The 12672-nt window shown below is 44.1% G+C and overlaps 1 protein-coding gene across 3 annotated transcripts in view; it reads right to left on the bottom strand.

Moving 5' to 3' along the window:
- Positions 1-4432: 4432 nt before the first annotated feature.
- Positions 4433-12672, bottom strand: part of KATNAL2 (katanin catalytic subunit A1 like 2) — a 106995-nt gene continuing 98755 nt past the window's right edge. For all 3 annotated transcript variants that reach the window (XM_082255114.1, XM_082255113.1, XM_082255115.1), the window contains 3 exons: positions 11248-11410; positions 8522-8624; positions 4433-4793 (listed from right to left, as the gene is read on the bottom strand). In XM_082255114.1, the coding sequence (XP_082111240.1) occupies positions 4654-4793; positions 8522-8624; positions 11248-11410 (406 nt within the window). In that variant the 3' untranslated portion in view covers positions 4433-4653. The remainder of the gene's footprint in view (positions 4794-8521; positions 8625-11247; positions 11411-12672) is intronic.

A 12672-nucleotide genomic window follows, 5' to 3' on the forward strand; every position in this document is an offset into this window, starting at 1 on the left:
CCAGTTCGCTCCGGTGTGAACCCGGTCTTAAAGTCTTGGGTGCTATGCGGGTGTGGAGTGGGTCATGCCTCTCACATGTGCAGGGATGTTGGGTATTTAGCATAGGAAAGATGAAGAAGACCTCATGGATTTGTATGGCCTGGAAACAAGGCAAGGCCTTATACGTCCATGAGAGGTGTGCAGCCCCAAAAGGATTTCTAGAGCTACTAGGATAAGTAAGCAGATTAGGTGGAGCCATGTGGTGTAGTCTAAAGTTGTAGGTTGTAAAGGCTGAATGTTTTACCCCTTCATGCGCCCTTTGCATGAAGGTAAAAAAACTTGTGTGTGTTGCTCCCCTCACCGCCCAGCCCCCCCCCCCCCCCACACACAATACTCAACTGAGCCCCCTCTTGATCCAGTGATGGGCATGGGAGCCTCAGCTATCATGGGACTTCCTCGCCTCATTGGCTGAGAAAGAAGTGGGAGCCATTGGCTCCCACTGCTGTCAACCACAGCCAGTGAGCAAAAAGCTGTGGGGCGGGGCTAAGCCGCAGCTCTATGTGTCTTATGGACACAAAGAGCAGGGCTCGGGAGCAAGCATGCACCAGTGCCCCCATAGCAAGTAGCTTGCTCAAGGAAGAGGAGCCAGGAGCGTCGGTAGGAGACCCAAGAAGAGGAGAATTGGGGCTGCTCTATGCTAAACCACAATACCACCTTAACTCACCAGAGCTAGGAAGGGTGGGATAGCTGTCATTTGAGTACAGCTGTACTTAAGGTGTAAAACTCATCATAGGAACACCTATCTTTCCAACATGACCATGTGTGTGGGGGGGGGGGGGGGGGGGGGAGGAAGACACAATCAGTTTGAAAACGTTGTCAAGTCACCCTTGTGTTGTCTGAAATAGACCTTGTCAGGGCTGTCCTACCACTGCTACCTCTTTCTATTCACATAAATATGTATGTTTGGATGAGCCAGGCATAAATGTTCATAGGAACAGCTTTCTGATAGATGAGCCTCTGTACCTAAAGCCACTGACAATGCCACGGACTGCCCCTGACAATGACTAACTATTTAAGTAAAAAAAGTTAAGTTATTCAGCCTTTAGTTTCAATTCAATAAAACAAATGCAACCCCTAACAATAAACGTCTCTTTACTCTCTTATGTGCTTCCATTTGGTCTGCTAAATATGTCATTGAAGGTGATTTTCTGTTTAAAAAAAATAAAGCCCATTGATCCTTCCAGGAAACGTCATTAGCTCTCATCGTCAGCAAACGTTGCTCTCTGCCTGCCCTGCATGGTCATCATCTACAATGTTCTCAGCTATCTCTGATGGGCCATACACACTATACAATTTTCTTTAGACTTTTTCCTTCAGATTTACCAAAACCATATAATATGAGGTCAAACCTAAACACTTTCAATTCGTATGCAATCTGGCATGCCCTTGCACTACATAGAAAAGATAAATCTAAAGGAAATCTGACAACAAAAGTTGTATAGTGTGTATCCAGCTTAAGGCTGCATTCACACCTGAGCTCCACTTTTTTTTCGATCATTTGTATGCGTCCTTTCTGAGCGGTTGTGTCCAGCAGTTTTGATCTTTGCAATTTTTTTAGCTAGCCAATAGAGAAAAATATCATCCGTTTCATCATTTGTTGCTATGGTTTTCAGCTTGTATCTAATATTTCTATTATTTATTTGACCATTTTTTTTTTAACTTATTTTGTAAAGGATAAAAGTTAAGGTTTGGAGTTCATTTATTTTTTTTACTTCTTATTTATTTTTTAGGTTAGGGGTTAATATTAGAGTTAAATTGGATGTAAACCCTCACATATACCCAGTGAATTGAACAGCCTCAGATGATACACAGAGATGAAACAAATCTCCCTACATAAGTTTTATTTATATATCTGCTGTCTTCGGCTTTTTACACACTTTATAAAGTGCACATCATGTTAGAATTTTTTCTTCCTTTTCCAGCACTGGGTGTAGAGTCTTGGCATACACTGTGAGACAGCTGATTGGAGGAAAGGGACACACCCCCTCCCCATAGGCAGAGAAAGGATAAAATATATGCACAGCTGTGCTGTGAATAGACCAGCTCTCTGCTAATCTAAATCTATCTCTATGCAACCACCCCAACACAAATTTCCAGCTGCTTTTATCTACTGTGTGGGAGAACTTGTGAGAAGTTATCATGCTGATAACAGAGGAATGAAGCAACAGAAAGACACGGGACTTAGGGCTTTGGAGGAAGATAGGTAAACACTACAGATATATGCGCCCAGGTCGAATTTCATGAATGGGGTTTACACCCACTTTAACCTCCCTGGCGGTCTGATTATGTCAGAAATTTTGATCTCAAAGTGGTACATTAATCTGTTTTATATTTTAGGCCTGTAATTCTTAGGAATAACTAATTTAAATCTGTCTAAACAAGAGTCTAGTAGACATTCTGGGTATGCTCAAGTTTGAAACATGAAATCATAAATTTAATATAATAATAATAAATTGTATTCAAATGTCATCTCTGGTCAGTGGTTCCCACTTTCTGCATCTTGGAAACTTCCGAAGCGTAGCGCATTGTTGCTCTTTGTACCGGTAACTATTTTTTCAAAAACCTCATCAGTCAGAAATAATTGTAGGTATGCCAAGGGGTTGTCATGGTCCAGGCCAACTTGCATACCAGGTGCTCCAGTAAATGGGAATCTTTGGGGCACTGCCTGATCTGTACCGCAGTCAATAGAGCACCAAGTTCGCACATCGCTTAGCTCAGTCACAGAATCGTCGCTGTCCTCACTTTCAGTACCTGATGATGAATTTTCCCATGAATCACGATCGCTCAGTTCTTCAAATAATTCTGATTCACCGTCGCTGTTTTCCAGTTTGTCTAAAAGCGCCTTTGAGCTAAAAGAACGCTTTTTGGACGCCATGGACGTTCTCAATTTTCCAGGCACAAAGAACCGCAAAAAGTACAGGCAGGGCACTGGAAAAGCCACTAGGTGAAAAGCTGTGGTAAAATGGCTTGATACAAAGTTGTAATCCTAACATATTACACTGCATCATGTCATTTGTTTTATTTATTTTTTGAATTTCCCGCCGGTTCCACCCCCCTGCGTCGCCGCGCTCGCAGGGAAGGGAATCGGAAGACAGGTGCCGGCATCGGCAGAGCACACAGCGAGGACAGCGGGGGGCTGGCTGGGCTGGAAGACGGCGAGGGATCATAGTGGAAGGTAAGTGTGATTGTGTGGTAATCCTGAGTGTGGCTCAGGGTTACCGCTTTTGGCACTGTATATTAACCCCGAGCCACACTCGGGAATATGGCCAGGGAAGTTAAGGGTTGGGGTTAGGGTTTTTTAAATGTATTTTCATTTAATAAATGTATTTGAGCAGAAAGCCGCTAACAAATGCTCAAATCAAGTGTTTCAATGCCTTTCTAAGGAACAAAAAAAAAACACACCAAACTGCCCAATTCGGGCTACAAAAAAAAGCTTCAGAACTTTTTGGAGCTTCAGATGTTTATCTTCTAAAGGAGACGTGAACCATCTCCATAGAGAGTAAATTATTTGTTTCTCCTCCAGCGTTTTGGAGCCAAGCTACAAAATTCTGAGGTGTGAATGGGGCCTAAAGTGGGGTACACACTATAAGAAAATCGGGTGAACGATCGTCTGATTTTCCTCATTGTTTCACAGCAAATCGAAACCGATGAACGAAAATTCGTACGAAAATTCTTGTACAACAAAGGCTTTTTCTTTGTTGTTTGTTTCTGATCATGCGCAGTCTTTCTTTTCTGATTTTTCTGGTACAAAAATTGTACGAAAACGGTCCACATTAAACAAAAGTTGTTCTTTTTTTCCCGTACAAGAAACGTTTTGGAGTTTGTCCCATCGAGAATTTTTGTACGAAAATTCTGAATCGTCTGTAGAAAGTTCTGTACACACTATACGAAAATTCTTTGGACGAAAATGTTCACCCGATTTTCTTATAATGTGTATGAGCCTTAAGAGCTACAGAACCCTTCCCCCTTTGTTATATTATGGAAAATATAACAGAGAGATGTTCTCTAGCCCTGCCGCAGGGTTCCGTCATTCATACCGTACAGAGAGAGAGCATTGTCACTGTAGGACAGGAAGTGTGTTACTGGCAGGATCACAAGCTGAAAATTAAAGAAATGGAATCCTAAAATAAGAAATCTGATGCAGCCACCACATGTAAGGATTGATAAACTGCAATTTATACAATTTTTGTCCTTGGGTTTCGGTATGCTTTCATAACCAATACTCTCAGTAAAGGGGCTAATGAGAACTAAAATTTCTAGTCACATAGCTAAAAATGATCTATTGTAATGGCAAATAACACTATCATCATATATTAGTGAATCAAGCAAATGTAGTACTTTGCCTGCTTCCACCTTCCAAATGTCCACTTGTGTCAGCCAGGGCACCCAGGAAAAAAAAATAACGTCTTTATTAACTTCAGTGCAAAATATGCCACAATAAACACATCAACTAAAATGTCAGAAGTCTCTGGTGTTTGTGCCACAGGGGGTGTATAAAAACTGGTATAAAAAAAATACCAGCTGTCATCTATATTAAGTCGCCCCTGGTTGCAGTAACAGAAGTGTCCAGGGGAGGGCAGTCTGTTCTTTGCTGGTGGTCAGGTGAAGTGTTCATCACACAGATTCGAATTCCTTCTGCCAGGCGCTGTATTTCTCAGCCAGGCTTTTGGCGGAAGGCTTGGTGTGTGCTAAAACCTCCAGGAAGTCAGATGTGGTGACCGTGTCCAGACGAATCACTGGCATGTCCTTATTACCTGAAGAGATGAGCAAAGGTTAAGTATGGAAATACTACCTGGATAGAAAGTACAGCATGCATGTATAATAAAACAGTTGGGAGAAAGTAATTTTATGTGCATCATAGAACTTTCCAGTTTTGACCCAGAAGCTTGGAATTTGTACGCCAGACTCGTCACTAATTATTTTATTGTATCAGATTTATTTTATGTCTTATTTTACACTTTCAATACTAGCATACTCTGAAAGCAGCAGTCAAAACCAAGTTGTCAACTGATTCTAGCCTAGGGATGGACCTATATATGAGGATGTCTGTTTGAAGATAGGAGTTTGTTTGAGGACATCTGAAGACAGACCTACATTGGAAGATCATAAAACAGCAAACCGTTACTCCCCTTATATCGCTGACCGCCAGTGTGAGGTGTGGTGCATGGAAGGCTCCTGCAAGCCCAGCTTCCTTATGAATAGATAAATCCGGCACCAAGTTCCTAGACACAAGCAATACTTTATTTCATAACAGGATAAAACAGAACAATATATCCTCCATGCGCACGTGTTTCTGCCCTTAGCAGGCCTTAATCTCAGCGATGGGAGGTCACAGTGGTATTCAATTTAAAAAAAAAAACTCTTCATCCAATCTGTGACTGCTCGCCTAAGTGCTGAATAAAAACTAACCAGCACCCCTCCACATATTGTGGAACAGATACATAATGAAGTAGCTGTATCACTGTAATCGGTATATTGATACAAATATAACAAAATTGGACAAAGACCATACAAAAAGCAAAAGTTTTTACATTGGATCCTACTGTTACCTCCTTGCGCTATGATTAAGGCCCCCTAAGGGTCAAAACGTGTGAGCATGGAGGATACATTGTTCTTATCCTGTTGTAAATAAAGTATTGTGTGGTATTAGCGCCGGTTCACATACACTCGACGCTACTTCCCGGGGCGACCTCCGAGATCGCGGTGTGAGCAGCGCGCCGCGACCTCGGAGCGGCCGCCACGGACTTCATAACATTGAAGTCTATGGCGGTTGCCCCAAAGAAGCTCCGACCCTTTTTCTAAGTCGGAGCGACTTGTGTCGCTCCTATTAGAACGGGTCCACAGCTTCCCTATGGAAGGCGACCTGTGAGGCGACCAGGTCGCCTTAGTGTGAACGGGGGCTTAGAGGTCGGTGCTGGATTTATCTACATTTGACGATGCCTGAGGACAGACCTATGTTTGAGGTTTTGGAGGATAAACCTACATTTGATGATAGTTGAGGACAGACCTACGTTGGAGGATGTACAGTATAAGGATAGACCTACGTTTGAGGATGTCAGAAGATAGACCTACATTTGTGGATGATTAAGTACAGACCCATGTTTGATGATGTCTGGATAGACATATGTTTGAATATAGACTTACATTTAATGATGTCTAAGGAGAGACTCATGTTTGAGGAGGTCTATGGATAGATCTATGTTTTATGATGTCTGAGAATACCTACATTTGAAATTAGACTTACATTTGTGGATGTGCGAGGATATATCTACATTTGAGGATGTCTGAGAACAGACCCACAGGGCCGGTGCAAGGATTTTTGACTACACAGGCGAAGGTGCAATTTGGTGCCCCTCCCCCATTCTTCCTCCCGCTTCACCCCCTCCCATATGGCATACACTTTATTTGTGCTCCATTAAGCTATAGTGGTTCCGCATGCATGGCACAAGAGACGGTCAGAGAGTGCAGACATTTTACAAGAGACAGCCAGAGACTGCATGCATGGCACAAGAGGCGGTCAGAGACTGCAGGCATGTAACAAGAGATGGTCAGAGACTGCATACATGACACAAGAGATGGTCAGAGACTGCATACATGACACAAGAGATGGTCAGAGTCTGCATACATGGCACAAGAGATGATCGGAGACTGCTTACATGGCACAATGGATGATCGGAGACTGCTTACATGGCACAAGAGATGATCGGAGACTGCTTACATGGCACAAGGGATGATCAGAGACTGCGTATATGGCACAAGAGACGGTCAGAGACTGTATAAATGGCACAAGAGACAGTCAGAGACTGCATACATGGCACAAGGGATGATCAGAGTCTGTATAAATGGCACAAGGAATGATCAGAGACTGCAGAAATTACACAATAGATTGTCAGAGACTGCATACATGGCACAAGGGATGGTCAGAGACTGTATACATGGCACAAGAGATGGTCAGAGACTGTATACATGGCACAAGAGATGGTCAGAGACTGCATATATAGCACAAGAGATTATCAGAGATTGCATACATGGCAACAGGGATGGTCAAAGACTGTATACATGGCACAAAAGACAGTCAGAAACTGCATACATGGTACAAAAGATGATCAGAGACTGCATATATGGCACAAGAGATGGTCAGAGACTGTATATATTTGGCACAAGTGATTGTCAGAGACTGCATACATGCCACAAGAGACAGTCAGATACTGTATACATGGCACAAGGGATGATCGGAGACTGTATTAATGGCACAAGGGATGATCGGAGACTGCATACATGGCACAAGGGTTGATCAGAGACTGCATGCATGGCACAAGAGATTGTCAGAGACTGTATACAATACATGGCACAAGTGATTGTCAGAGACTGCATACATGGCACAGGGGATGGCCAGAGTCTGTATAAATGGCACAAGAGACGGTCAGAGACTGCTTACTTGGCACAAGAGACGGTCAGAGACTGCATATATGGCACAAGAAATTGTCAGAGACTGCATACATGGCACAAAAGATTGTCAGAGACTGCATTCATGGCACAATAGACTGTCAGAGACTGCAGGCATGGCACAAGGGATGGTCAGAGACTACATACATGGCACATGGGGTGGTCAGAGATTGCATACATGGCACAGTCAGAGATTGCATATATGGCACACGGGGTGGTCAGAAATTGCATACATGGCACACGAGGTGGTCAGAAATTGCATACATGGCACATGGGACAGTCAGAGATTGCATACATGGCACACGGGGTGGTCAGAGATTGCATACATGGCACACCGGGTGGTCAGAGATTGCATACATGGCACACCGGGTGGTCAGAGATTGCATACATGGCACAGTCAGAGATTGCATATATGGCACACGGGGTGGTCAGAAATTGCATACATGGCACACGAGGTGGTCAGAAATTGCATACATGGCACATGGGACAGTCAGAGATTGCATACATGGCACGCAGGATGGTCAGAGATTGCATACATGGCACATGGGATGGTCAGAGATTGCATACATGGCACGCGGGGTGGTCAGGGATTACATACATGGCACGCGGGGTGGTCAGAGATTGCATACATGGCACATGGGATGATCAGAAATTGCATACATGGCACATGGGGTGGCCAGAGATTGCATACATGGCACATGGGATGGTCAGGGAGTACATACATGGCACATAGGGTGGTCAGAGATTGCATACATGGCACATGGGGTGGTCAGGGATTACATACATGGCACATGGGATGGTCAGGGAGTACATACATGGCACATGGGACTCATTAAAATGTTGCAAGTAGTTTTATGGACCCTTTGGAACTTTCTTAATTAAATTTATAAAGAATCTCAGTTTACATGGAAAATTCCCAGTTATGGCAAGGTGTGTCCAAAGTAGACGTGCTTCCTGGTGAGATGACAGTAAAATATGGAATTTTAGGTGACCTTGATCATTGAATTTCCCCAGTCTGAGACATTTGATTGCTTACCTGGCTGGTGGCTTTCTAGTGCATCAAATATTTTCCTCACGGGCCTCATTGCTGCCTCTTTACACACCAGTTTAATGTCTGATCCAGAGTAACCGTCAGTCTCCTGGTGACACACAAATATTTCATTTTGGTTAAAGTGTGACTCACTTGGCTTGTGTTTGTAGCTACAAAAGGCAGATTACATGACAACTGATGGAAGAAGTCAAATCATAAGAAGAGGGGGTAGAGAATTAACAGAAAGAGGCTAATTTCTGGAAACTTTAAAGTTGACCTGAGCTCAAAAAGGGAAGACTTGGTATATTATAGGTGTATAATATTCGATTGGGCCTAAGTAGTACCCTGGGCCTAGGCACTTCTCTTCTGTAGCCTCAAGCTGTACATCTGCAGTGTGAACTAATCTAAGGTCTAGGGCAGGGATTCCCAAACTATGGCCCTCCAGTTGTTCAGGAACTACAATTCCCATCATGCCTAGTCATGTATGTAAATGTCAGAGTTTTACAATGCCTCATGGGATGTGAAGTTCTGCAAAAGCTGCAGGGCCATAGTTTGGGAATCCCTGGTCTAGGGCACTGCTGCCTCTGACTGCTAATCTCACCAGAATTGAGGTGAAATTTGTTGATGTCACTGCTGTGCTGCTCGCTGTTCTCTTTGCTGGAGGCATGCCAGGAGGAAGCAAAGCCCTGCCTCTACCAAGTTGGTGCCTACACACAGGATACTTAGCAGAACATGGCAAGGTAGGTCATTAATGGGGAAAAATCAGCTGCAGATGGACCACAAGCAATACCAGTTGTTGTTTGCCCTCTGCCTTTGTTTTGAGCACAGCTTCCCCAGTTTATGTCCCTTTTAAATGCTATGTCTCTAGTGGACCAAAGGAACACACTAGTGGTGTCTGGAAGAGAAACTGAGATATCTGACATACCTATACATGTAGGATGCTGGAGATTCTACCAACGCTGTTAGCTCTGTAACAGAGCAAAGACTGAAGTCTCCAGTAGCTGGTTTGGCAAGCCTTCCAATTTACAGGATGACATTTTTTTGTGTTGCAAATACATTATATTAGTCACAAATGTCTGAAAAACTCTCAATGTCTTCTCTATGGTCGCAGCACAGGAGCCATAAACACTGACAAAAACGGTTCCAAATCTCTTGCTACATGAGAGGAGCCTGGTTGGGCCACTTGTTAGGTAAACCCCCCTAAATTGGATCTTTCGGTAACTTTCAAGTCTGAATAATACATTCTTGACATAACAAAATACAATTTTTTTTTTTGCATCGCATCATTATAAGTCTGGTGACTTTTCCTTGGCTGAGATGCTGTCATCTATTGCAGCCAGGAGAAAGTATTATCTTAATTTCCTCATCTGAGTGATCAGAACATACATTGTAGCATTGTACTGCAGACAGCCCCAATTACTCCGCTCAAGGCTCTCCTACCCCAGCTCCAACAATAGATGGGTGCTGGCTCCAGCCAGTCCGTGATCCATTCACAATATCCCAGCAAACATAAAAGAGAGAAGCTGCTTTTCGTCTAAAAGTAAACTTTTAATTGGCAAATGCAACTGCTCCTGTAACATGTTTCACTCTGCTAGGAGCCTAATTGTATACTCTACGATTAAGCTCCTAGTGGAGTGAAATGAGTTAGCGAAGCTAGCAAATTAGCTAATTAAAAGTTTACTTTTATGAGAGCCGCTTCTCTCTTTTTTGTTTGCTGGGATATTGTAACTGTATTCAGTCATGGGGTGGGAGAGAGTAAAGAAGGGGGTAATCTGTGTCAGTCATTTCTGTACACAGCCAAGAACTGCACATATCGCAGGATTTACATGATTGTGTCATCTCCGAGTTAACACCTTAGTCCAGGAAGTAGATGGTGACTGCGACGGTACTAACCGTCACTATGTGTGACGGATCACCCTGTCCCTGGATTGTAAACCCCTTCGTGTCATTTTCCTATGAGTTTGGGACATTGCCTTTTATTGCATTTTATGTTCCCTTTATGCATCTTCTGAACAGCGGAATATGGCATGACTCATGGCATTGAGTTAATGTAATGTAATGCTACAGCCCTTCTCCCCCCATCCCCTCCTGTTTCTGTGTCTAATTGTGTGGATTCATGACACAGACAATGGTCTGGACTGGAGACATCTCTCCGCAGGGGGTGTGTATTGAGAGACTGCCTGTTTCAATGTACAAATGTTCAGTTCCCATTGGCTTGTTCCTTGTCCCCTCCCCCCCCCCTTTGGCAAGGCTAAGGGGAGTGTCTCATAACTGTGTAAAACTGTATGTCTTGGAATTTAATAAACAGTTCTTACTTAGATTTACAACATAGAGTGTCATCTCATGTTTGTGGGAGAAGGCTATACCAGCTCTATCTCCCTTCGGCTTGGATCGCTAAATCCCTAGCTCTGGTAAGAGCGGTTCCTGCTCTACTCTACAGCATCCCTCACACTAGGGGGAAGAGAACATCTCTGGCGGCGAAACCCCTCTTTCTATTGGGGCGGCCGCTACAGTGAACATAGATGATGCCTGAACAAAGATGGTTCTGAACAAGAATAGAAGATGAAGGCATCATTAAGAGGATTGCTGTGATCTCTGTGTGAGAGGTATTAAATATCTGGAAGTGTTACACCTGCATATTACTTTGCATGCAAGAACTTATCAAAACCTGTATCTGATGACAGGTCAACTTTAAAGTCTTCATGTAGTCTATGGGTACAGAATATTCTTACCTCTCCCAGGGTGCTGTACTGCAGCTCGGTTCTCAACTCCACCCCTCCACTGTTGCTCACAGGAGGCAACCAGTGACGGATCATGGCCTCCCGCGCCTCTTTACTGGGCAGATCTACCAGAATCCTTTTCTCAAGCCGCCTTAGCATAGCATAGTCCAGCTCCCTGGGTATAAACACACACTTTCCTTTTATATCATTATTATATCTTTGCTCCCAACATTAGTACTAATAACTTCATGAGTGCACACAGTGAGGAAAGAAAATCAGTACAATTGGTATAACAGACACTCGGGCAAAAGATAGAACAATGGCTGCTGATACTTGGGACCTCAGATCAATGCCTGCTGATACTTGGGACCCCAGAACAATGCCTGCTGATGCTTGGGACCCCAGAACAATGCCTGCTGATAGTTGGGACCCCAGAACAATGCCTGCTGATACTTGGGACCCCAGAACAATGCCTGCTGATACTTGGGACCCCAGAACAATGCCTGCTGATACTTGGGACCTCAGAACAATCCCTTCTGATACTTGGGACCTCAGAACAATCCCTTCTGATACTTGGGACATCAGAACAATGCCTGCTGATACTTGGGACCCCAGAACAATGCCTACTGATACTTGGGACCTCAGAACAATCCCTTCTGATACTTGGGACCCCAGAACAATCCCTTCTGATACTTGGGACATCAGATCAATTGCCTGCTGATACTTGGGACCCCAGAACAATGCCTGCTGATACTTGGGACCTCAGAACAATGCCTGCTGATACTTGGGACCCCAGAACAATGCCTGCTGATACTTGGGACCCCAGAACAATGCCTACTGATACTTGGGACCCCAGAACAATGCCTACTGATACTTGGGACCTCAGAACAATCCCTTCTGATACTTGGGACCCCAGAACAATCCCTTCTGATACTTGGGACCTCAGAACAATGCCTGCTGATACTTGGGACCTCAGAACAATGCCTGCTGATACTTGGGACCCCAGAACAATGCCTGCTGATACTTGGGACCCCAGAACAATGCCTGCTGATACTTGGGACCTCAGAACAATGCCTGCTGATACTTGGGACCCCAGAACAATGCCTGCTGATACTTGGGACCCCAGAACAATGCCTACTGATACTTGGGACCTCAGAACAATCCCTTCTGATACTTGGGACCCCAGAACAATCCCTTCTGATACTTGGGACCTCAGATCAATGCCTGCTGATACTTGGGACCCCAGAACAATCCCTGCTAATACTTGGGACACCAGAACAATGCCTGCTGATACTTGGGACCCCAGAACAATGCCTGTTGATACTTGGGACCCCAGAACAATGCCTGCTGATACTTGGGACCCCAGAACAATGCCTGCTGATACTTGGGACCTCAGAACAATCCCTTCTGATACTTGGGACCTCAGAACAATCCCTT

The sequence above is a fragment of the Pelophylax lessonae genome, assembly GCF_965119305.1.
Source record: "Pelophylax lessonae genome assembly, chromosome: 1".
Taxonomy (NCBI): Eukaryota; Metazoa; Chordata; class Amphibia; order Anura; family Ranidae; genus Pelophylax; species Pelophylax lessonae.